Source organism: Molossus molossus, unplaced genomic scaffold, assembly GCF_014108415.1.
Source record: "Molossus molossus isolate mMolMol1 unplaced genomic scaffold, mMolMol1.p scaffold_m16_p_8, whole genome shotgun sequence".
NCBI classification, from domain to species: domain Eukaryota; kingdom Metazoa; phylum Chordata; class Mammalia; order Chiroptera; family Molossidae; genus Molossus; species Molossus molossus.
In genome coordinates this window covers 108,986,662-109,006,876 of record NW_023425402.1, presented here as the reverse complement: position 1 = coordinate 109,006,876, position 20,215 = coordinate 108,986,662, and the positions used below count along the sequence as shown (strand labels likewise).

At 36.5% G+C, this 20,215-nt stretch overlaps 1 protein-coding gene across 5 annotated transcripts in view; it reads right to left on the bottom strand.

The window, feature by feature from the left end:
- QKI (QKI, KH domain containing RNA binding) overlaps window positions 1-20,215 on the bottom strand; it is a 138,778-nt gene that overhangs the window by 95,169 nt on the left and 23,394 nt on the right. For all 5 annotated transcript variants that reach the window (XM_036249458.1, XM_036249455.1, XM_036249456.1 and 2 more), the window contains exon 2: window positions 1,410-1,552. In XM_036249458.1, the coding sequence (XP_036105351.1) occupies window positions 1,410-1,552 (143 nt within the window). The remainder of the gene's footprint in view (window positions 1-1,409; window positions 1,553-20,215) is intronic.

Below are 20,215 nucleotides of genomic sequence, written 5' to 3'. Positions count from 1 at the left end.
CTTTTAAAAGAGAACGTCCAAACTCCTACTTAAGTGTTTAAAATCATTGCCAGTTCCTGAGCTGCCCTGATTCCCATCTGTAATCCTTTTTAATCACACCCAATTATCTTTGCCTATGTTATCAATAATTTTTATGTATCTACAACCAAAAATCCTTAGAAAAACAGTAAATGTATTAGATTCATAGGAAATTATATTGGAAAGGCAAATTGTGAAATATTAAACCTTTTTTCCATTATTCCAACTCAAGACATTTACTTCCCTTCTCTAGATTAGTATATTGTCATTATAATCATTCAATTTTAAGAGTACACATCACATTTTTTTCCTTACAACACCAACTCTTTCTTGTAATTGCTTTCAGAAAAGTCTTTTGAAACACAGCAAAAAGCCACCAAAATTTGCCTTTATTTACTCAATAGGTGATGGGTGTCTATTTTGTCCAATATCATGCACACCTGCAATATAGCAATTAATAACAAAAGATTCTTGATTTAAGTACCTTTAAATACCTTGCTGGGTAGAGAAAGAAAACTAAACAAGAAAAACAGCAAATAATAAAAGCTATTGCAGAGAAGTAAAGAAACAATGTGAAACAATGAGCAACCAGATTGCTTTTAGATAAAATGGTCAGGAGAGGCCTCTCTAAAGTGACAATTAAGCTAAAACTTAAATGACAAGCAGTAGCCAGCCAGTAGAGATCAGTGTACAGCTAACATGAAGGTCTTAGGCTGGGAACAGGCTCAACATGTTCGAAGAGCCAATGTAACTACACGGTGTATTGAGGAAGAGGAAAAGTCATTTACGATAAGGTAAAAAAGATAGAAAGGATCATATGAAGTAGGGCTTTATAACAAGGTAAAGAGTTTGGAGCTATTTATAAATTAACTGGTATAGAACAAGGAGGCTATTCAAAACAAAATGCTTATATAGAATAGCTGAGCAAGGGATTAAGAAGAACAAAAAATAAGTTATAAACAGTGGTTATCATAGAAATTTAAGAACTGAAAGGACCCTTATAGTTGTCACATGGTCCAAATTCTCCTTGTACTAAAAGGACATCGTATCCCAGACTGTAGTTTCTTAGAGGTCAGGTCAAAGATGAGCTAAGAGTCGTACTTAGTGTTCTCAAACATTCAGGCCAAAGCTCTTTACATAATTCTTGCATTGATCTGAAATCTGAAACTGTCTTTACCATGTGCAGTTCCAAAAGTGACATAGCAGCACTGAAATGAAAACATATTTAGAAATTGTTTAAGTTATCCACGCCAAATTATTCACAACTCTAGTCCTCTCATGAAATTCTTTTAAAACAGCTGACAAAACTTACGTGTTTAAAATCAAATAGATTGCTTCCCAAAGTATGTAAAGTAGAAACAACATGGAATGAAAGAGCAAGATCTGCTTACATCTGGGTACTCTTTCACAGGCACGTAGAGCTTCTCCTGTAGCTGGACGACCGGCCCCACGGCGTCGGGCAGCTCCGCGCTCCTCTTCTCCGCACTGCCGTTCAGCGTGTCGTTGTACATGTCCTTCCGCACTCTGCTGATCTCTGTGAAGAGTAAACATTTTAAATGGGTTAGATGAAAATATTCTTGCTAGTCCAGGAAAAGAAAGAAAAAAAAGAGGGTAGGGAGGATTTCATTGGCAAAGTGTTAAAACTCAAAGAACTGTTGACCTATTTCTACCATTCTCTGGACTGAGTCTGTTTAACAGGACTATAGCCTCGATTTATTTCTACAAGAAATCAAAGTTATACACCAAATAATATGCTTTATTAAAACTAACTTCAGAGCCCAAATTCTTATCCACTATGCTATAGATTCGTTATTTTATCTAATTTCTTCATCCATAAATGAGGCCAGTAATTCCAAAGGATAGCTTCCGTCAAATCACTATCCTAAAGAATGCCTATCAGACAAAACTTAATACCAAAGACTCGGCTCTCTTCTACTTCAGTTACATAGATTTTAAATTCAGAAGTCTTGAGTTTGATACTCAAATTCAGTGGTTAAAACTTCAGAAATAGAACAAATGTGTTAGACAGATTACAGGTAAAAGGAAGGACCGAATGAACCTCAAGAAAAGCAACATTTAAGGGGTGAGGAAAAGAAGATCAAAGGCAAGAAGAAATGGAAGTAGATAGGAGAAGTGGGGAAGAGGCGTCAAAGAAGCTAAGAAATGACAGATTCAGGGACACAGTAATCAATAGTGTCAAATACCACAAAGGTATGGTAAGGTAAAAAGCAAGGTAACTTGGATTTGACCACTAAGCCACTAATGATCATAGATGTTTTAGGGAAAAGATGGTAATGAACATTAAACTACATTAGGTTAATGAATGCAAATAAAAAACAATGCTGGTACCTAGCCAATGACCCAAAAACTATTATTACATCCCAGCTATACATATATTTCTATAAGTTGTAAGAATAATTTATAAGAAAGTATGAGAAATCTATTTTAATGAATCAAGTCCTGAATTCTTTCAAGAATTCTTTAAGTTGACACAGTGTGCTAGAGGACGGGCTCCTCACCACTGGAACATGGTAGTGAGTGAGAGTTGTCATTATTAAACTTGCTGGATGCCTCTGTAACCCATCTCCCCATGCTACAGATGACATTCTCCTTGAGGAAAAGGTTTATGTCCATTAGGATTTAAAAGTGAATTTTAGCCCAGCCGGTGTGAATCAATGGTTGAGTGTCGACCCATGTATCAAGAGGTCACCAGTTCCATTCCTGATCAGGGCACATGCCAAGGTTGTGGACCAAATCCTCAGTGGGGGGCATGCAGGAGGCGGCCAATGGATGTTCTTTCTCATTGTTGTTTCCTATCTCCCTTCCTCTCTCTCTTAACATCATTAAAGAAAAAAAATTGTTTTTAATAAATAAAAATTAATTTTATTTTTCAAATGTATTTTATATGCTTTCCAAACAAGGACTATCAATCTATTGTTATTAAGAAACTATCAAATATGAATGCACACTGTAATTTTCTTTAGTTACTTAAATCACTTTCAATGAAATAAAATCCAACACTGCAAAAAGGCATTAATTATCAAAGGTGTTCTTAGTTATAGTCTTAATCAGTGAAAATATTATACTCTCATACATTTTCTGCTTCAATGACGGTAATATTTATTTTATAACAAATTTTCTGTCTTAAAAAAAAATTTGCCCTGTCAGAGCTAACCAAATGTTTATTTCTAAAAGCAAATAAAATTTTTAAAAAATCAAAATAAGGTATCTTGGATTGAATTACATTATAAGGCCAAGACTGCAATTCTTTATTTTTTGTATTTCCAGTTTCATAATACAATCTCTCCTAAAGACGTCCAGTATCGAATTAGTGTTTTTCTTAAATTAGCATATATATGATAGTAATTCTCAAATCAAGTTTTCAACAATCAAGTAATAATTGAAACATAAGTGATTGCTTAAGTAATTACATCAGGTAATTAACCAGAGAATTAGAAATTTTAATCTAATTAAAATTGCGCGTATTCTATGTTCTTTAGTCCCAAGTATTTTCAGTATTAATTTATTACAATTAAATCCTCTTCAAACTTCCCAAATCTTGTTGTGAAGTTAATAAACACCAATATAGAAACCTAACAACAGCCCTGGCCGGTTTGGCTCAGCAGTTAGAGTGTCCACCTGCGGTCCAGAGAGACCCGGGTTCGGTTCCCACTGAGGGCACGTGCTTCAGTTGCAGTTTGTCCCCGGCCCTGTTTGTGTAGTGCGGGTGGCAACCATTCAATGTGTCCCTTTCACATCGATGTTTCTCTGTCTCTCTCCCTTCCCCTCTCTCTCAAAATTCAATAAAAACATATTTAAAAAATTAAAAAGATTAATGCAAAGTGGAATCTATACTATAAATGCAAAATTACTTTAATATTTAAAAATCTGTACGTAACCATAGTAAAATAATAGTTTGGGGGCGGGGGGATGGTTTTCCAGGTAAACAATTTTATCAAACTTAGAAAAACCAAGAGAATCAATTATAAATGAGAAAATTCAGATCCTTAGATTAAAAAACATCTAAACTTACAAAACCCAATAATCTTCATATGTCCAATTAGATAATATAATGGGAGACATATTTATAACAAGTTATATTTCTATAAACATCTGTGTGATTCTTTGATTAATAACTGGAAGTTCCATGAAAATCTGTTACCCTGTCTTCCCAGCTTCTGGAATCCTGCCTGGAACACAGTACGCTCTCAATACTCAGGGGACTGGGTAGATGGGTGGGTGAAGGAAGGGTGGAATGCGCTAGGCTCTAGCGCATCCAAGTTAAACGAGGCACGGTTCCAGCTCTCAGAGAACTTATCTACTGTGAAAGGCATAGAAACAAACAGACACCCTAAAGTATCTGAACAGTAAGGGTGTAGACGGTGGTAGCACAAAAGCAGTTTTCCACTACTGCAGGTATTAGTCAAGAAAGAAGTCAAGAGGGAAAAAAAATGATGACATTTTTCTAGTGATGAGGAATTATGTAAAGCAAAAGCACAAACAATATAATTATAAATTCTACTTTTTCTTAAGATAAAGTCTTTCTAACCTGTTTCTTTCAGTCTCTAAGATATATTACTCAATAACAGATCACAAATCATATACAAAACAGTGAATGTAGAAACAAAAAAAGACTTAAGACAGTTCTAGTTCTCAAGGAATGATACAATCTAATTCATTGTGGATCTAACCAGCTCAGAATGAGTACGACCCTTTATTAACAGCAACTTTCTAGCAAGGAAATCATTAACACTTCCTGGCATGTTATTTTTACAACACCCAAGTTAGAACAAGTTTGATTCCAGTTCTAACAGTAAATACTTGTGTGATTTTAGACAAGTTTCTTACTGAACCTTCATGTGCCTGTACCTCATATAATTACAGGTTGCTGACTGAGTGACTCAATGGAATCCACTGGTTTCCAAACCTCAATAAGCAAGGACTACATTTATTTTTCCCTCATGTTTTAAAAAGTTCTGTCCCCCAAATTTTTCATTCTAGAAATCCTGGTGATCAGAGCTTTGGTTAATGTTGATAAACAAGTTGATATAATCACAGCAAGAAAGCAGGCCATGGGAATGGGTAGTTCCATGCTTCAAAAGTAGCATGTTTCATATATTCTTTTGTTATATCAAACATAACATCATAATGCTCAAATGTCCTCTCATCTCTACACTCACTGCCTTCATCAAACTACAGCAGTGGTTCAGAGAATTGAAAGTTCAGAAACAGTTGTTTACTCACCTAGTATAAAAACTGTCATTTGTGACAACAGGGATGTACCTTGACAATATTATGCTAAGTGAAATAAGCCAAAAAAGGCTAAGAACCATATGATTTCACTCATATGTGGGATATAACACTGAAACTGGTGGACACAAACAGCAGTGTGGTGGCTGCCGGAGGGAAGTGGGTGGAAGGGGTGAGGGGGCCCTAATATATGGTGACATAGATTTTACTTTCTTTATGTGGTGGGCACACAGTGCAATATACAGATCTTGCCTCATAGAACTCTACACCCAAAACCTGTAGGATCCCATTAACCACTGTCACCCCAATAAATTTAATTACAAAAAAAACAAAACTTTACCAGCAGTAATAAATCAGAATTTTCCAAAGTTTAAAAATAAAAATTCCCACACTAACCCAAAAATATGCCCAAGATCAAGAAAATTTGTTTCAAACAACTCTGAAATTCTTAAATGCTACGAATTTATTTTACTGAACCAAAATCTTTCCTAAAATTTCTCACCCCCCGCCTCAACACTCCAAAGTTCATAAAATAGGTCAAATGCTTCTTTCATATGACACCCTGTCAACACTTGAAGAATTCTATAATATCTAAGTGTCCTCTTCTCTAACCTGCATAACAGCATGGTGTATGCCATCCCATTCATCTTAGACACATCCCATTTGTCTATGGCCCTTTTAATTTGGAAAATCCTACACCTTCCTGACAACCTGTAATGTATGCAGACTGAGGCTGCTACCTCCAATCCCAAACACCCGATCTCCCACAGTGTGTCTAAGAATACCTTTACTTCTTTGGTGAGCACAGTGCACTGCTGGCGTGTTGGCAGTGCCAAGTCAAGCCTCCACCATTAATACCGCCACAGCCTCATGTCTACTGAGACAATTAAATTTTTTTTCGTGGTTGTTTTCTACTAGACATATCCCTTCAGACTTACATTAACCCATCAGTTGACATTCTTTAGGGATGAGTATTCTATTACTCTAGGACCCACCTCACTGCAGTTTCATGGAGCACACACTTCTTCTCTAACCTGGACACTAAAATACAGAACATGAAATATCAAGCTAAACTAGGCCCAGAACCTACCTCTAGATCAATCAGTTTAAAAAGGAAACAACCTGTTTTAGAACCCACAGACTGTGCCATCAAATTCAGAATATAAATTTTTCAGTCTGGGGGAATAAATAGTCAGTCATCTTACCGCCGTTCAGGCTCCTCTCTCATTTTTCCGTGTTTTGTTGAACTGATACTCAGTTAACACATTTTTTCAAATCTAATGTCCTGAAAACTACCTTTGTTTAGGACTAAAAGAGTTTTGTTTATGCTGCTGTCTACTGATATTTCTCTGCTTTATCTTAATTTTGTCCTTTTCCATATTACAGCTCAATTATCAGTCAGTAAACTCTGCTCCTAAGAGGAAAACAGTCACTGCACAGTTCTGTTTTATGTGGCTCGTTAACACACATCATCTGCTGAGCCTTTTCTCTTCCCCTTGATCCACCTGACTACAAATTTAAGTAAAAGCTTTGTTTCAAAATCATTCTTACATTTCATAAGCCTCAGCTTATTTCTGCCTTTGGCTTTTCCATCACAATCACTCTTTTATTATACCCGAATGACTGGATGGGCATCCCTCCACTTTGCCACCTTAAAATTTTGCACTTTCTTTCAAAATGTGAACTATTGGATTAACTAACAGACTAACCACTCTATGGAAATGCAGAATATCAGAATTCAAGATAACATGGATAATATAGAATAAAAAAATATAAGGTGAGAAATCTACATTAACAATTAAGTAGTCATTTGCCAAGATAGATAATAACTATGCATAGATTCAATACTGCAATGTTGGAAAGCTAGGTAAAAGAATAAAGTATAGCCCAACCCTATTTCACTTTCTGGCTTAGAATATTTTCAACAAATTTAAACCAAGAAAATAAAAATTGGGAAATATTAGAAATATTTACTAGCTCAGTAATAAACAAAAACTATCAATAACATACATATAAAATGCATGAAAATACTATTTTCAGGATTTGTAACAATCCAAACTAAAAGATGACTGTTTAAAAGACTAAAAAAAATTTCATACAAAACATGCTCTGTACTCAAGTGTTACAGTAGCTAATTCTAATTGCTCAACCGGCTATTCTGATGTTACAGGCGTTATATTTGGGCATCTATCTGCTTTCTTTGTGCCTTACTCGTAAATCCATCAAGAAAAGTTACCTTATTGTAATAGAGCTGGAGCTAAAATGAAAAATTTTTAGTATCATTTGACCAGTATTGCCTCGTTTTTTAAAATTTCACATTTTCCATTAATTTATGCAGTAAATCAAGAGCCAGCTATTTATAAAAATATCTCTGCTTTGATGTACATAGCATAAATCTTATAAGCAAAGTTAAAATGACAGCTTTCACCTTTTCCACTGAAGTTTAAATGAGCTCTATTATTTCCTCACTATTGCAGTTCATCTCTCGCTGGACACTAACCTGACACACTACCACGAACAGCAAAGTGAGATTTGAGTTATTTTAGGTCTTACATAACAAAGTAGTAGTCTCTATTTTCATGATATTCATTAAATATTAACACAGTAATATTAGGGTGTATTTATAACTGCAGAACAACTGCCATTAGAAGTGGTTATCATGTACCCTTACTCAACACAGCTCTCTTCTGTTAAAAGAAACCTCTAATTCAGGGTTCACTAAATACCGGAAAAGCTTTAAAGATATTTTGAGCAAAGCAAAACCAATGGAATAATATAACTTCACTGTGCTCATTTTAAAAAGCCACATTCACAAGGAAGAGAAAGCAAATGCATTAAAAACCAGGTTATTAGAGAATATGTACTATTTAGTGGAATATGTTTTGCTTACTCAAACAACAGAATAAATTAAATCTGATTTAACTCTGAGGTAACTGCTTTGAACGTGGCAAGAATAAAAAAGGCAAGCTATCAATAATTCTCTAAATGGGACCTTATTTTTTAGGTTAAACTGTATTTGTACTTCAGAACTATAAGCACAAAAAGAAAAACTATAAAATTAAATTCAACATCATAGCCCTCCTTTAAATTGCCAAAATTAACAATTGTGCAAAACTGTTGATACATTTCACATTAAAAGATATAAAAATAAGCAAGTTTTATAAAAATGTCCATCCTAAGAGGACATACAAGTGGCCAAGAGACAAAAGAAAAAATGCTCAATGTCACTAATCATCAGAGAGATGGCAAATTAAAACAACCATGAGGTATTGGTTGCCAGAATGGCAGCCATCAACAAATCATCAAATAGGTGCTGGCGAGGGTGTGGAGAAAAAGGGACTCTAGTACACGTGGCTGGTGGGAATGCAGACGGGTGCAGCCACTATGGAAAACAGTATGGTGTTTCCTCAAAAATTAAAAAATGGAACTACCATTTGACCCAATGATCCCACTTCTAGGACTATATCCTAAGAAGCCTGAAACACCAATCAGAAAGAATATACGCACCCTTATGTTCAAAGCAGCACTATTTACAATAGCTAACTAAGATCTGGAAACATCCCAAGTGTCCATTAGTAGATGAATAGATAAAAAAGCCGTCGTACATGTACACAGTGGAATATTATGCAGCTATAAGAAACAAAGATCTCTTACCCTTTGAGACAACATGAGGGACCTGGAGAGTATTATGCTAAGTGAAATAAGCCAATCAGAGAAAGACAAGTGCCACACAATCTCATTTATATGTGGAATATAATGAACAAAAACTGAGGAACAAAACAAATCCAGAGATATGGAAGTAGGGAAATGACTGAGAAACCTCAGAGTGGGGTGTGGGGGACTAAACCAAAGAATGCAATATGTATCTTATATGTATATATGCATAACCAACAGACATCTGTAATATTTTCAACAATAAAGATAAATTTTTTAAAAAGTAAGTAAATAAATTGAGGGGAAAAAATGTTCATCCTATCTCCATGATTGTTCTCAGCAGCTATTTTGTATCTTGTAAGATATTTAATAGTAGATGCATCTTCCTGAAAAGGCTCTTTCAAAGGTTACAGAAATGAATGGCTAATATACGATCCAATTTATACTAAGTATGTGTATTTTTAGATAGACACATAGAAGTAAAAAGTATATATATTGTACCTCAAAAAAGTAAAAATAGAACTACTCTATGACCCAGCAATTCCACGTCTGGGTATATAGCTGAAGAAATCCAAAACACTAATGGGAAAAGACAGGCGCTCCTGTGTTCATTGCAGCAATATTTACAATAGCCAAGATATGGAAGCAACCTAAGTGTCCATCAATAGATGAATGGATAGCCCTGGCTGGTTTGGCTCAGCGGTTAGAGAGACAGCCTGCGGTCCCAAGAGACCTGGGTTCAGTTCCCGCTAGGGGCATGTACCTCGGTTGTAGTTTGTCCCCAGCCCTGGCTGGGTCGTGTGGGTGGCAGCTACTAGATGTGTCCCTATCACGTTGATGTTTCTCTCTCTCTCTCTCCCTCCCACTCTATCTGAACAAAAAAAATGGAAAAATGTCCTCAGATGAGGATTAAAAAAAAAATAGATGAATGGATAAATAAGTGGTCCATATATACAATGGTATATGGCTCAGCCATAAAAAAATAAAATCTTGCCATTTGTAACAAGATGAATGATCTAGAGTGTATTATGTTGAGTGAAGTCAGACAGAGAAAAACAAATACCATATAATTTCCCTTACATGTGGAATGTTAAAACACACACACACACACACACACACAAAACAAACAAACAAACAAAACAGAAAAACTCATACAGAGCACAAATAGATGGTTGTCAGAAATTGGGGGAAGGGGAATGAGGGAATTAATGAAGGGGGATGAGGAAATTAATGGAAGTACAAATTGCCAAATAGTAACGGGAATGTAAAATACAGCACAGGGAATACAGTCAATAACATTGTAATAACTATGTATGATGTCAGATTGGTACTAGATTTACCAGGGTGATCACTGTGTAAGTTATATGTCTAACCACCATGTCATACAACTTAAACTAATATAATTTACAGGTCAAACTGTAAAGCTATAACAGCTATTAACAGTCATCTATTGGAGATGGATTTACAGGGACTAATTAGCTTTCACGTTATTATATGAATATTTTTATGGTTATCACTTGGAAAATAAAGATATTCTCATTTGGAAAGTAGAAAGTACTTTAAATCAAAATGCTACATGTATTATTGAATTCCCTATACAGAATTATAATAAGGATTAAGGCACTAACTCCCAACTCTAAGAAACAAACAAACAAAACAAAAAGCCACAACGACCTACCTAATTATTTTTTAATATATAAGCACCTCTACCAAGCTAAACTAATATATATGAATTATCACCTGATCCACATCAGAATCTGAATACCAATTTTACAAAATAATAATAATAATAATAAATAATGCTATGGGATTTTAAAAATTGGTCTAAGGTCACAGTACGCCCAGCCACCTTTCATAAAGGACTTCTTAAAATAAGAATCTTAAAATTCACTTTAAGAGAGAGTAATTAGAGAATGTAAAAGAAGAAAATGGAACAAATTTAGTGCAATCCAATATGTTCACCAATTTGCTGATGACTCAAAACCCCCCGTTTCTGCAGCTGCCTTCTTTCACTCCAAGCTCCCTGATCACTGCTGGGGCACAGCAGGCAAAACAGTCTGTCGGAAAGAGCAGAACAGAGTGGGGGAAAGAATTTTCTTTAAGTGAATAAAAACCTATTATTTAATTGGAATAGGTTTCCTTTCTCACTTAAATTGAATTTTGTTTGGAGGTTATTTTTGAACTGTTAGATAAATTAAACATCATGTGTTATTTAATAAAATTTTTGCCTTCTAGTAATTTAGTTTAGAATACTCACGGGAAACCAGTCCTTATTTTTATATAATATGTACTCTATGAAAATTAAAATTAAAATCTGAAGGTTAAGAAACATTTGTCAAACATATCTGAAGCTTCAACAGTAAATCAGTAGGTAACATCAGAATCCAGGTAAAAAAGTAACATTTGAGAATCTACCAATTTTTATCAGTGACTCTTCCCAACCCTTTTAATATTTCTGGAAGAATAAAAATAAACTCATCACAATGGAAATGAGTACCCAGGATAGAGGGTAGAAGAAAGATTTTTTTCCACTATATACTCAAAGGACTTTGAATTTTTAAAAATCTCTATGTATAACATTTCAAAATACTTTTCTTAGAAGTTTTCACTTATAACATAATAATAGCAATGGATTATAATCCATTAAGACTACAATGACTTAAATGAAATAAAACACTGGGGAGAGACAAGACAGATAATCCTTATAAAATTTCAATTAATAAATATAAAAGGAAAGATAGACCACCCGGCCAGTGTGGCTCAATGGTTGGGCATTGATCCATGCACCAAGAGGCTGCCGGTTCGATTCCCAGTCAGGGCTCATGCCCAAGTTGTGGGCCAAATCCCCAGTGGGGGCATGCAGGAGGCGGCCAATCAATGTTCTCTCTCATTGGTGTTTCTATCTCTCTCTCCCTCTCCCTTTCTCTCTCTCTAGAATCAATAAAGAAAAAAAAAATTTAAAGGAAAGATAGATATAGAAAATCACCAACAGAAAACCATAGTAATAATTACTGTAAGCAAGAACCTTTCAATGGATGCTATAATTAGTGAACAAAAGGTATAAGATATAGGGTATCTGTACAGATTCAGAGTATCTCCCCACAAGACATTTATTAATTACAAAGGAAAAAAGAGACTGTATAGTGGAGAAACCTGGCAGATACTTTAACCAGGTGACCAAAGTTAATATTGCCAACGAGACATATACCATAGTACAATGCACTGAGAAAGGCCAAACAGTACTTCTGCCATTTTCTGGCCAAAAATGCAGAACATCATTCTAAGCATAAGAAAACATCAGATAAACCCAAATTGAAGAACATTCTACAAAATAACAAACCAGTAATCCCCAAATGTGTCAAGAAAAGTGTCAAGAAAGAATGTGACACTGTCACAGACCGGAAGGAACTAGAGACATCATGTTACTTAATAATATTGTATCAGTGTTAATTTCCTGGTTCCTATAATTGTAGCATTGTTATTACATGAGTTAACATGAACCTCTGTAACTATTTTTTTCAAGCTCTAAATTTATTTCAAAATAAAAAATTAAAATAAAAGTTTTCAACCTTAGCCCCTAACCAGTTATTTAAATGGGGCTGAGATAGTGGGAGATAATGAAAGACACGTGAATGTCTTTTCTAGTTTTTGAAAAAGAAAAAGAAAATGCCTACTTACCAAAATTGAGGATCTTAAAAGCATTCAAAATAATCTCTAATTTTCTCTAACATGTATCACTTAAAAAACACATGTGCTTTAAACACATCCTAAGAACATAAAGAAAAACTACAATCCATCAATGATCTTTATGTAGAAAGCAAATACATAAAGTAGGGGAAAAGAACCAGAGTTTACACAACCTAGATTTTACTCCCAATTCCCTGCAAGATATAGCTGCATGGCTTTGAACTTAACCCTGTGGGTCTCCGTTTCCTCTTCTGTAAATGAAGTTAGACCAGATCACATTTACAGTTTCTTCCTGTTCTAAGATTCTATCAATTAGAAATCTATGCACCTTCACCTTCTTCACAGTGGCCCATCTGTGGCAATGCCCCATAGGAAAGGAGTACGTATACTCCATGACCAATTGAGAACTACATACTCCTGTAGGTATCACACATTCTAAATTCATAAACTACCTAAAGGTTAATGTAAAATTATCCTTGGGAAGCACTAAATCTTAATATAACCACACTCCACACATATATATTTGAGGAGGTGAGGGATCTATCCCTATGCATTTTATCCACTTCAAGCCCCAAATCCCAAAAGGTTTTAAAGAAATGTGGTAAATCAGAATAAAAATGAAACATAACTCCCCAAAATTTTGAAGGGATTATGTCTGTGTAGGGTGAGGGGTAGTTTGCTTTTCCTAGGTAATAATTTCTTTGATTTTTAATTATCCTTTTCAATTGTATTCCAAATTCCACCTAAGCTCAATGGAGGAAAAACCTAAGATCTGTAATCACACACCACTTAAGAATCAACTTAATTTCATAAGCAAAAACTAATGAATGGCAATAGACAATCTACTATACACAATATTCCAAAAGGTCCGTTATAACAAGCATTAAATTAGAAATGAAAAAAAATTTCCATTTTTTAACAAGAGCAACACTATATAGTACCCTCAAATATCAATGTGACTGATGGTAAAACAAGCCCAGCCAGTGTGGTTCAGTGGGTGAGCATCAACCCCTGCACCAAGAGGTTGTCGGTTTGATTCCCAGTCAGGACACATGCCCAGGTTTTGGGCTCAGTAGGTAGGGGGTGTGCAGGAAGCAGCTAATTGATATTTCTCACATAAATGTTTCTATCTCTTTCTCCCTCTCTAAAAATCAATAAAAAAATACTATAATAGTAAAACAATATATAATACGATCCCCTTTAAATAAGCCTATGTTTATGTTGGTTTACTATACAAAGCACTAGTTTCAGACCACCTAAGTTATACTATTGACAGAACTACACTTTCTACATTTTTCTGCTTCTTAAAGTGTACGTTCTCATATATAACTGAAAATCAATTTTAATGAGTTTTAAAATGTAGAATACAGCATTCTTGGTGAGATTATAAAAGTTTAATTTATTACAATGAAAGTTAATTGCTATCACAAAAATATTATCAAAACAATCCAACAAAATCCTTGGTCAGCCCTGGCCGGTTTGACTCAGTGGTTAGAGCATCGGACTGCGGTCCAGAGAGACCCTGGTTCGGTTCCCACTAAGGGCATGTACCTCGGTTGCAGTTTGTCCCCGGCCCTGGTTGGTCATGTGGGTGGCAGCCACTCGATGTGTCCCTTTCACGTCAATGTTTCTCTCTCTCTCTCTCTCTCTCTCTCTCTCTCTCTCTCTCTCTCTTCCTCTCTCTCCCTTCCACTCTATCTGAACAAAAAATGGAAAAATGTCCTCAGGTGAGGGGATATATATATATATATATATACACACACACACACACACATATATACACATATATATATAAAACCTTGGTCAAAGACACTGCAGACCAACTTTCTCCTTGAACTCCAAATGTCTATATCCATCTGCCTTCTAAACATGTCACCTTGACACATTCAAAACCAAACTCCTTGTCTGCCCCCAAAATTGTTCCTACTGATATCAGAAAATAACAAGTCTATTCTCTCACACATATCTACTCCAACAGCAAACACTGTGTACTCACATTTTAAAATAAATCCAGAATGCCACTTCTCCCCACCTCGACCTCTACCACCTTAGTTCCAGCAACAATCATTGCTCACTTAAACCACTGAGAATCTAACTAGTCTGCTGACTTCTACCACTGCCCCTTGTCAGTCTACTCTGTGTTCTCCAGAGTCGGCCTGTTAAAACCCAAGCAGTATGTCACTCCTCTGCTTAAAACCCTCTCAAACTTTTTGGTCTCAGAAATCCACACTTAAAAATTATAATGGGTTGCCCAGCCACTGTGGCTCAGTGATTGAGCATCGACCCATACCCCAGAGGTCACAGGTTTGATTCCCGGTCAGGACACTTGCCCAGGTTGTGGGCTAGGTCCCCAGTGGGGGGCATGCGGGAGAAGGCCAATCGATGGGCTCTCATCGATGTTTCTCTCTCTCTAAAAATCAAGAAAAATAAAAATAGTTTATAAAAAAAATAATAAGGAGCCTAATGAGCCTATATTGGTCAGAGTTATATTTATTAATACTTACTGTACAGAATCAAAACTTTAATTACTTTTGATTCATTTTATAATAATAGTAAACCCCATTGCATGATAACAAAACATGTCATGAAAAACAGGTATTTTCCAGCAAAACAAAATAGTGAGAAGAGGCACTGTTTTATATATTTTTGCAAATCTTTTAACAGTCTTCCTTAAGAGAGAGAGTAGATTCTCCTATCTCCTAAATTCAATCTGTTGCTGTATCATGCAGCACATAGCCTTTGGAACAATGTACTGTACAGTCACGGAGAATGAGTGAAAAGTCAATGACATTATGATGAAAACAGTCTGACCTGACAGACTCCCGAAAGGGTGCCTGGACCATGTTTAGAACCAGTGCTCTAATGCTTTCCCAGGTGTCAACGTCCCAGGGCCTCAAGAAGCTTTGCAAGCTCCCACAACATCCAGAAGCTCCTTCTTACCCCGCCCCTCTTTCCTTTCTGACCCACACTGCTAGCCAATCTACTCCCCCCACCACCACCACCGACCGCCCCATTGTTCATTCATAGCCACAGCCACACAAGGACTCGCTGGGCCCTGGCCTTACAGGTTTGCACAGACTACTCCCTCTATGTGTAAAGCTATTCCCCGAGAGAGCAGTAGGCTCACTCCATCACCTCCTTCAAATCTGTGCTCCAATGTCCATTTCTCAACAAGGCCCTCTCAGACCTCCCTATTTAATAACTGCAACTTGCCCCAGTCAATTCAGAAGACTCTGATCCCCTTTGTCCTAATCAATGTATTCTCATATTTCGCATTGACTAATATGGTACAGAATGTATTTATTGCTTATTGCTCTGTCTCCTACATAAGAATGTAAAATCCACATGGAAGATAGTTTTGTTCTTGCCTTTTGCTATATTCCCAATATCTAGATCCTTAGGGAATAAAAAACACCGCTTAAACAAACCTTATTAGGACTACTAGCACAAAAACATGCAAAGCTACAAAGCATTCTTGAAACTTTACTCAAGCATCAATAGGTTATTTATTTTATTCCTCATTCCTTTTTCCTTTTAAAGGATCAGAAAAATGAATCCTTCCCCCTCAAAAGAGTTTGATTCTCTTCTGGATTTGTGAGACTCTGAAACACTTGGTTAACAACACATGTTCCTTACATCAATGTTAAACTGTCTCCTGTATTTTAGATCAAATGAGAAGATAAAAATGTACAAGTATCTCAATATGACTGGCCTTAGCTTAAAGAAAGGGGGGAGGGGGGGACTAATCTAAGGAAAAGCTGCCCCTACCAGGATATCACCAAAAGAGTTGTAATGATTCATTCCTCAAGGTTTTTCATAACCCCTATATTTACAATCTGAACAGTTCAACTCTTTATTTAAAGCATATTTAGTAAAACTTTTAAGTTTTTATTTTCTAAAAGTACAAACTATTTATAAAAAGATTGGCCTGAATAAAATGTAATCTGAGTTTTTCTAAAAACTGTACAATACAATGATTTTTCATATATGCATCCAACAAATCTGTATTGTATACCTGCTATGAACTAGGCACTGGCTGAGGCCCTAAGGATATAGTCATGTATAAAAACAGACATGGTCCCTGTTCTATCAGAAATTAAGCAAAAATAATAGCTGAAGCAGAGAGTATTCAGGTATGGCTTCAAAGTAGTACCTCTCAACATACTTTATACAGCAAAGTGGTAATAATTTTAACTTTTATGAAATTTCTATTATCCTAAACATAATCTAAGGAAATTATGAAAATATTAACAGCCGTATTTTGGCCCTGGCTGATTTGGCTCAGCAGTTAGAGCTTCAGCCCATAGTTCAAAGGGTGTCAGGTTTGATTTCTGGTCAAGAGCACATACCTGGGTTGCACGTTTGATCTCCCAGCCCTGGTCAAGGTCATGCGGGAAGCAACCAATCTCTCTCACATCAGTGTTTCTCCCTCCCAGCATCCCTCCCTCTCTAAAAATCAATGGAAAAATATCCTCGGATGAGGATTAACAATAAGAACAAAAAGTAGTATTTTGGATGCAGTGCTCATGTGGCCCATATAGTTAGAAGACAGACACTTTAGAAATAATTATTCAGGGAAACTGAATCCTCAGACAGGAAACCAAGAAGAGCTCCTGATTCCTCTAGACTTCACATTCCTGCTTGAGATTGCGTTTCCAAGAGTAGACATGTCTGACAAAACCCCCTGGAGACCAGGCCAAGCCAAGCCAAGCTGACAACCCACAACTGCACAAGGAGGCATCTCTACAGGACATGGTTTAAAATGAATTCTCCTTTGTAAACAAAGTACATATTCAGCTACCTGATACTCCATCTCTAGTTCTCCTATTATCCAGACCTTTTTTTCCCAGGGTAGATTTAAATGCCACAGCATCCTTCTTCTGGGAATGAAACAGAGTTGACAGACTGGTGGTGGTGGTTAGTTAGGAGGAGCACCTTTTAAACTCAGATATTAGAGTAATGAGGTCTATCTAACGTCTTTCCAAGTGATGAGTCTCCCTTCAAAGTCCGCCCTGAAGGCTAGCACTTTATTACCGTAGTCTGATTAAATGGATTTCCTTACAGATAAGTACTATTCTCATCTCCATTTTATAGTTAGGACACTGAGATTTGGGGATTAAGCACTTTACCAAAGATCACTTAACTCGTGAGTCAGGATCCAAGGGTAGGTCTGACGCCAAAAGTTGTCTTCTTTTACCCATCCCACACTGCCTCGTCAGCATTACTGCCGCCTCCCAAACTAGACTTGGTCGCTGCTGGAGAAAGTGGTCTTAATAGTGAGAAAAGCAGGGATAGCAGACAGTAAAAGACAGAGAAGTGAAAAAAAGACAGGGGAGAGGGTAGAAAAGATATGGATAAACAGAAAAAGAGGGAAAAGTAAAAAGAAAAGAAAGAATCGTATAATCCAAACTAAACCTAGAATTAAAAGTCAGATGAGATTCTCATTTAACATCTATCTACCAGGAACATGCTGTGCATCCTTCAATAAGTCACTTAAGTTTTATATGGTCTTTGTTTACTCTCATCTGTAAGGACATCTAAGATAACTCTAGACCTACACTTCTGAGTCTAATAGAAAAAAAATTATTTCAACAAGTTACAAATATTTATACACTGTTTGGCACATAACAGTTGTTATTACTGATGAGTACACTGTATCTTTCTGTGGTATGAGGCACTATGCTAAGTGCCTAGGACAAGCTAGTAAGCAACATGGTCTCTGTCATAACAATTCCTCTAGAAGGAGGAACTAGTTTCTATGTAAATGGACTAGAGGGCTAGAGGGATTGATAGATGAGGCGGAGTATCCTGGGATACAAATACCTGGACCTGAAAACAACACAAGGCATTTTTTAAAGAGAATAAACACCAGAGTTTTATGATTCCACTGATGTTCTAAGGCAGGAAAGACCAAGCTAGGGAAAACTGGATTCTAGATACATAAGCTCTCGCTTTAATCATTATGAAAGAAAGGAGACTAAAAGTAGAAAAACCATGGATGTGTATTTATCACTCTGATGACAGTGATTATATTCATGGATCTGACACATGAAAAAAGGTTTAAAATAAAGTATAGGCTTCTGGGCCCTCTCAAGAATTTTTTCCCAAACTTTACTTTTTGGATTCCTACTCCCATCTCTGTGCTGGATTGATATATTTAGCAATGCCTATGATTATCCAGGCAAATGGTTCTGTTTTTCTTGCTCAAAGTACTTCCTCCATTTACTCAAAGAAAAAAGGCCAATGAACAGTGTGTATTTTAGAATAGCCACACTAAGATTTAAAGATATGCACGTTACCATTCAAATTAGGTATATGTTCCTTGAAATCAATACATTTTTTCCCCAGAACAAAGTTCATAATGAACAGGATTTCTAAGAGCAAAGTTCTGTCTTCACCAAGGCCTGAACTGAGAGGGACAAACAGAATATTACTGATTTAAACCAAAATCTAAAAAATAACTGTATTTCAAACAGTATAAGTACTCTACCACCATCACACTGGAAAACGAGTGAAATCCAGTCATTTGAGTTGAATCTCTCCTTAATAGTGGTTTAAAACCAAACATTACTAGGAAGACTAAGTAAAGCATCTTTAGTTGGATAATTTCATAGGCAACACAAGAACAAGCTATAAATTAGAACCCTGCAGTACACTTTTTTTTTTTTAAATCCTCACACAAGGACATTTTTCCATTTTTTGGTCAGGTAGAGTGGGAGGGAGAAACATCAACGCGAAAGGGACACATTGAGTGGCTGCCTCCCGCACGACCCAACCAGGGCTGGAGACAAACCGCAACCAAAGCACATGCCCTTAGCGGGAACCGAACCAGGGCCCCTCTGGACCACAGGCCGATGTGAGCCAAACCTTTGGCCAGAGTTACACTTTTTTTAAGCAGAGAAGTGTAAAAGGCCATAACATCTCTCAAAACCAGGCTAATTCACAGCCACCTAGGGCACCAGTAGTAAGTAACCTTCAGTAAGAGGCACATCAGAATAAAGACTTACCAAAAAGTGATTCCGCTTTGAGGTGGTCAGTATTACATGAACAAGCTCTGAAAGAAACATAATATACTTCCTGCATAATGAGTATGTCTTCTCTCTTATGACACTTGAAAGTTAAGGAAGGCGGTGGTCTGTTGACACTTTAAAGTCAAACAAGCTATTTATAATCAACAGACCACCGCTTTCCTTAAAGCTATAAAGATAATGTAATGTGATGTGCATATAAGAGAGGACAACTCAAGATAAGAGAAAAACTAGCCCTGGCCGGTCTGCCTGGGGGCCAGAGAGACTGGGGGGAGGGGGGGAGGAGTTTGGTTCCACTATGGACCTTGGTTGCAGTTTGTCCCGGCCCTGGTTGGGTCATGCGGGTGGCAGACACTCAATGTGTCCCTTTCACGTCAATGTTTCTCTCTCTCCCTCCCACTCTGTCTGGACAAAAAATGGAAAAATGTCCTCGGGTGAGGATAAAAAAAAAAAGAGACAGAAACTAACTCCCCTTTGCCTTTTGCCCAGAACTAACCTAAACTATAACTTCATGTTAGGTAAAATTTTACATATTTTAAAGAAATTTACAAAACAGCTGACTACATGGTTGATCTGTG